Source organism: Cariama cristata, unplaced genomic scaffold (assembly GCF_000690535.1).
Source record: "Cariama cristata isolate BGI_N322 unplaced genomic scaffold, ASM69053v1 scaffold3616, whole genome shotgun sequence".
Classification (NCBI taxonomy): domain Eukaryota; kingdom Metazoa; phylum Chordata; class Aves; order Cariamiformes; family Cariamidae; genus Cariama; species Cariama cristata.
The window spans coordinates 70,657-77,206 of record NW_009621398.1 but is presented as its reverse complement, the minus strand read 5'-3'; the positions used below and the strand labels follow the sequence as shown (position 1 = coordinate 77,206).

At 35.8% G+C, this 6,550-nt stretch overlaps 1 protein-coding gene across 1 annotated transcript in view; it reads right to left on the bottom strand.

The window, feature by feature from the left end:
* Positions 1-5,901, bottom strand: part of LOC104163052 (cytochrome P450 2J2-like) — a 9,511-nt gene extending 3,610 nt beyond the window's left edge. Inside the window, exons 1-6 of the mRNA XM_009701931.1 lie at positions 5,707-5,901; positions 4,497-4,659; positions 3,814-3,963; positions 2,217-2,377; positions 564-737; positions 190-331 (exon numbers count right to left, since the gene is read on the bottom strand). Of these exons, the coding sequence (XP_009700233.1) occupies positions 190-331; positions 564-737; positions 2,217-2,377; positions 3,814-3,963; positions 4,497-4,659; positions 5,707-5,877 (961 nt within the window). The 5' untranslated portion in view covers positions 5,878-5,901. The remainder of the gene's footprint in view (positions 1-189; positions 332-563; positions 738-2,216; positions 2,378-3,813; positions 3,964-4,496; positions 4,660-5,706) is intronic.
* Between the last annotated feature and the right edge of the window lie 649 nt (positions 5,902-6,550).

Genomic DNA, 6,550 nt, shown 5'->3' with positions numbered 1-6,550 from the left:
AGGGAAAGCACATGTTTGTTTCATTTATTAAACTTTCATTTTCTACATTTCAGTTGTTGTACCACCATTCATATTCATTGTTAAGGGTTATTTTAATGTATTGCAAGTGATTGAGCTAATACTTACACTTTAATGATGTTCATTATGATGTAATGTTGAATGCAGTTCTCTGACAATGCTTTTGCTCACCTTGTATTTCTGGGTATTGTACCATATAGAGCAGTGCCCAGAGAAGGGTGGTACTTGTTGTTTCTGTCCCTCCCAGCAAAAGATCAACCACAGTCTGAACCATATTGTCTTTATTAAACGTAGAAGTAGGGTCATCTTTGGTCTGTAGGGTATATTACAAGAAGACTATGAAGTGGATAATTTCAGACATTTCATTGGTCACATAGAAATTGTCATTGTTTGATGAAAACAGTGAGCAGCCCACCAAAACAAAAATCTTTAGTGCTGGACAAATAAAGTATGCATTTAAAAATCCTGTAGCAGTTACTTAACAGCAAGTATTTGTAGTAGGCATTGAGGCCAAGGAGAGGATAGTGTGATAAACAGATACTTACTTTTGTTATTTGAGCTAGGTAGAAGTCAATGAGATCCCGTGGATCACCTGTGTTCTGTCTCTCATGAGTCTGGACCTCCTTCATAACTAAATTGTGCATGAAGTCATTGTATGCAAACACTTGCTGATGAGGTCCTGGGAGACAGTGCATTAGCCATGGGAAGGCATCATACATCTGTGATTTTAGACAAAAAGGAAGAAACATGAGCTCTCTTAAATTGAGAACGGAATTCTGGTTTCCTGATTACTCTGTGAAGTCACTGCAACACATGGGCTCCTAATTAGCATGAGAGGCAATAGACACAAGTTAGAGACAGATTAAATACTGGGAACAGGTTTCCCAGGGAGTCTGTGTAAAATCTCCATCCTTGGAGACTCCAACTCTTGACCAGACAAGTCTCTAAACAAGCTGATCTAATTAGACCTGCTTTGAGCACAGAGCTGGATTAGCTGACATGCAGAGGTCCCTTCCAATGTAATTTATTCTACGTTTCTAGGAGGGATTATGAAACTTTTAAATTGCCCTCTAAGTGAATTGGCATTGAGGAAAACTTGTCTGATATTTGTTAATGAGCTATTAGTAATATGCAGCATCTAAATTGTTATGATCAAGTTGTCAATATTCAGTAACCATACTTTCTATACTTAATAGATAGGTTGAAGACTGAAAAAGTATAGAAGCTGACTTGACCTCTCAGTCTTAGAAGTTTCTTCCTCCAGGAGAAACTGGCATTCGTATTTGTTGAGGGGAGAAAGAATTATTTTCATTTCTTTGTATTGTGTATGTTTTGTGAATGGCCTTCAGTCTCCGGGACCACTGGCAGAGCCTTTGCTTTATTTATGGCTTATGATTAGGAATCTATTGGCCAGTGCAGATATCTCTATCCCCATCAGCTGACCAAAATGTCAACATCATGTAATAGTGGATATCAGGTCACAGGAGAGCAGGAGAATAATTATATTTTAGTTTTTGGATGCCTACCTAATAACGCAACAGGGGCTTCTGAGTAATTGAGGGCTCAACCTGGCTCACAAGCAGCTTTTCTCAACCTTGATTTTCACTCTGATTTTTTTCAAGGCATCTCTATATGAAAGAAAATCTGTGCGACAAACAATAGCTAGGCTTTCAAGAACTTAAAATGTTCTTCTTGATGTGATGAAATTGTCACCTGTATTTTACAGGAAGCTCAGAATAACTCAGCTCTTGGTGGTGATATGAATTACATGAGAAGCAAGATTTCCTCTGAAAAGAATAGGACTTTGAACGCTTAGTTCTTATTAACAGCACTTCTGTATTCTCAAGACTAAATGAAAATTAAATTTTAAAGTTGCTTTCATTTTAAGGTTTAAGAATCTTACATACACAGTACTCTGCAAATAATTACTCATTTGAAATACAGTATGTATTTTGGAAATCTGTGAAAACCAATGATCTAGAATTTAAATTTTAGCACATGTGATTTACTGACATAAAGAAGGAATATAAGGCAGTAACAACACATACAAGGTATGAATTTATTACTGCACAATGGCTCATAGAACAATGGTATGGAAATGCTTGGGAATAATCATCACTGACTTTTAATTTGCTTCTTTTGACTTGTGAAGTGCAAATGCATTTTAAAGAATAAGAACAAGAAAATTAGATTCTTACCCTGCCCCAGATAGTAGCTTGAAAGTAGATCACAAAATAAACAGCTTTGATAAGTTTGCTGAAAGATTCATCCTCACTGGAGAAGCGATGACCAAAAACAACAGCACAAATTATATTTGTAATAGCATGGACAATGAAAGTGTGGGGGTCGAAAGGTTTGCCTGTGAACATAGGAGGTACCATGAATATTTCTGAATAGACTACAGTGAGAAAAATGAGGAAGAAGATGACCTCTTTTTTCCCCTTTTTTAATGGTAAAAATAATAGTAGATCAGACTACTTTTAGATAAATTTCACACAAGTAAACTCTAGTTTAATAGAAAGTAACTGTATGGATTGTAAGTGCAGGGACTCTTTGTTTTCAATCTGCTTTTTACTCTTGTAAAATACAGTGATTATTGGTTTTGAGAAGACAAACATTAGGTCTCTTTTTCCCTCTTTGACTTGTGGTCTGGCTTGTGTGAAAACACAAGCAATTAATTAGAACATATGCCTTCAAATCTGGAGGCAGATACTTAAGTTTGGCAATTAAAAACCAAAACAAGCAATCTACGCCCAAAAAACAGAAAAAAACTATTTTAAAGTTTTAATTTCTTAATCATGTTGAAATGACTTGTCTCCTTTTGATTTTCAAGTACAGGTTAATAATTCAACTATATATATTTTTTCCCCCACAGACTTGAAAGCGCAAAACTTGTATAGTGCAATGGAAAACAGCTCCCATTAAAAAGGGTTAAATCCAGAAAAAATTAAATTAAGTACACATTCCAATGGCAAGGACAAGCTTTGAATTACACTACTATGGAAAATGGTGGATTATGCATCTCTGACTTCAGTCCAATGCTTGTAGTCCTTCTTGGAATGAGTAAATACAAGTATTGAGTTTAAAATTGAGAAAGGATTGCATAGAAGGTAAAGATTTGGGCTGTACAGGGACTCAGAGTTGATGGTTTGTTCCTCTCATATTTTAAAGATCTGTGAATATATTGCTCTTAGAAGAGAGATGGGTCATTTTGCTGTGTCTAGTGCAAAGAGAGTTGGAGAGAGACCTTAGGCAACTTCTCTGTGTTTTCACATCAGTATGGAACACAATCTGGGTAAGGGATTTGGCTGTTCAGACTATTTATATTTCATTGCTTTGTTTTGGCATCTTGATAAAATTCTATTGGCTTCTATTTCACCCAAACCTTAAAAAGAAGTTTTGTTGGACAACTGAATGATATGTTCCTTGTGTTAGGGTTCTTTCTCTGCCAAATCCTAAAGGCCTGCTGTCCTAGAATGACTCGCAGCAGGTCACAGATTGTGTATTTTATGGAGAAGAACATAGGGTTTTTCTACACTCCTTGAATGTAAGAATTGACCAGCTGTCCCCAAGACTGTGTTGATAATAAACATTTTTTTGCTATCCTTATTTCAAAAAACAATTTTATATTGCCCACTGTGCAGACAAAACATTTTTTTGCAAAGAATGCAATTAAGAAGCCAGTAAAAACCCCACTAATATGAAAAATATGTATATTACTTGTAAAAATGTATTGTGAAACTTTTACTCCCCTAATCTACTATATATCAGAAAAAACTGTTCTAGTGAATTTACCTTTTGTGCTTGCAAAGATGTCCACAAGATGACAGGCCTCTGTTTGAATTTGATGCTCCAAATTGTTCTTACCGAGTGCCAGGCTTCTTATAATTGTCATGCCAAAGCGTCTCTGTTGCTTCCAGGTGTGCCCACTTGTCATAAAAATACCTGAAGAACACAGAAACATTTATTTAATTGCTGGGAAGGGAAATCCTTTCACTGCAGGTGGCAAAATTTGTTTTAGATTAGGTTATACTTCACTAACAAAGAAGATACCGTGATCTCAGATAATGACTTTTGGTCTCTAACTGAGGTTTTTATGATTTCCAGCTATACAGCTGCTTATATATGTGATCCTGGAAACTGAGTGGTAGTGGGTTTTGGTAAGAACAGAACAGCTTTGTCTAGGTGTCTTCTACATGAGCAGTCTTCCCGTTTAGAAGCAATAAAACTGAAGGGCAACTCCTCTAGGCAAATATGCCTTTGAATCTATTGGGAAGAAAAAAAGCACACAGTAGTGTGCTTTATAAGAGGAGAAATTTTGGGTTTTTTCTTTTTCTTAGTATGCTAGCTCTGCATGGAACCTTTTGCCATGTAAGCCCAGTTACGTACTTGTATAGCAGTAACTCATGTGTATATATATAGGAAAGCATCTATCTTTACGTCTTGTTCATATTTCAGTATTGTGTAACATCTTGTACCTTTCTCGCCCATCATATCCCTGTAGAATGGGGTGAGAGGTCTTCCAGAAACTTCCTCTGAATGGGTGACAATGCCATCTTTTACTGCTTTGTATCCGTTTAGTACAACCATAGGTGTCTGGCCCATCCACAGTGTGTAGATATTTCCATAGATGTTGGTTAACTGAAGAGTTAATAACAGTAAATTAGTAAATATAAACCAGGGAGTGCATAGACTTAAATACCGATTTTAAGAGTTTTCTGTAGTTGTAACTATTTGATTGCATATTACAACAGAAGGCTAAATTTTTCTGAAATTCTGTTGTAATGTGTTTTGGTAACAGAAGATAATTGTACTTTCTGGAACGATGCTAAGGAGATCTCTTGAAAGACCACTTCTGAAAATTTCACAGAAAGAGAAACAGAGGTCTCCTCTGTCAGCTCAGAATCAAAGAACAAATGAATACAGGCAAAATCCCAGAACTTCTCTGTTTATTCTATTAATGAGGCAAAATTATGGTATTTTCTTGCCTCACTTCTGAAGAAAGCAAAGAAGTGTTTTTGCATTCTTTCCTATAGCTTGCATGTTATTTTCCTTAGTTTTCCTCTGTTGTCTTTCCTCAGATCATGCTTGTATTTTTCCTTAAAATAGTTTGAAGCAAGTTCTTTTTTTTTAATAGTTTTAATTGGTTTATAAAGGAATCATGCTATGAACATAACAGCAATCAAATTTTTCTCCTTTGTTTTAGTAATAATCTGTTTACTGCAGACAATAAATCTTTTTTGCTGTACAAACAAGAAAAAAAAAAGCCAGTTTGGTCTTCTAATGGCGATCGGACCACTCGTGGCCTGGAGATGGTCCAGTGACATATTGGTGTCAGGCAAAGGAAGTTCTACTAGAGGTGATTTACAGGGCCAGATATCAACACAGAAATAGAGAAAGAAACTGTCAATGGAATATCATGCTATTGACCGTGCTTGTGATAATGTTATGCATGGATGTTACTGTATCCAAAAGAGAAAGAAAGTAACAAGGAGTAAAGCAATTACGTTGTTCATTACTCGGAAATATTTTTAATAATACAGGGTCCTTGGATTCTTTGAAACTGGCTGATAATCAAGCTTGACGTTTAAAAAAAAAATTTCCAAGTTTAGACTGTTCCTATGCAATGTACAATTTAAGTTTAAAACAGATTCAGATTGATTTTCAACCACAGATATGAATAAATACCTTAGTGAGAGTTTCTCGACGAAGCTTGAAGTCCAGCAGCCACAAATTTCCAATGATGGGGAGGGGAACTGGTCCTGGAGGAAGCTGGGTACGCGTCCATTGCAGCTTTAGGAACTGCAAAATCAGGAGACATACTACTAGAGCTATAAAAAACTCAGCAATCCCCACCATCTTATCAAAATTTTAACTTTTAACTGTGGTTTTTTTGTTGGTTGGTTGGTGGGTTTTTTGCATATGACTTCCTCTGAAAATTTGGAGTTATGTAGATGAATTTGAAGCAAACTCTTTCTAAAGAATATGTGTCTGCTTTAGCCGACTCTCTCTGTCTCTGACAACCTACAGTTTTCCCACACTGAAGTCCCTAGAAAACTGAAATATGTGATCCCTTGAAGTTAGCCAAGCCACACCTACTCTCTTTTATGATCTGTAATTGTGATCTGTCTCTCTTTTCACTCAGAATTTTATTTCCTTCTTAGTATTGATACTGGGTCTAAATGCTAATTATTGAACAGTTATCCAAGGATACCAAGTGTCTTGCATAGTGGTAACACCTCATGCAGTTTCCTGTAGTTAAATGTTAAAATACCAAGGATGCATTACTTATTACCTTTCTGAAATACCACAATTATTATGTGGTTTCTTTTACAGAAGAAGAAACGTCTACACAATACCTGTCTGTTAGGATATGATCTCTGAGATGAAAAATTTAATTAATGCAGCATAAAGCTAAATTTAAGTATTTTTTAAAAAAGGTATAATTTAAGTATTAGGAGAATATCTGTTTTCCCCTTTTATCATATTCTAGGTTAAGTTATCTAGGTTAACTTCTATCTAAAGCCCTGAC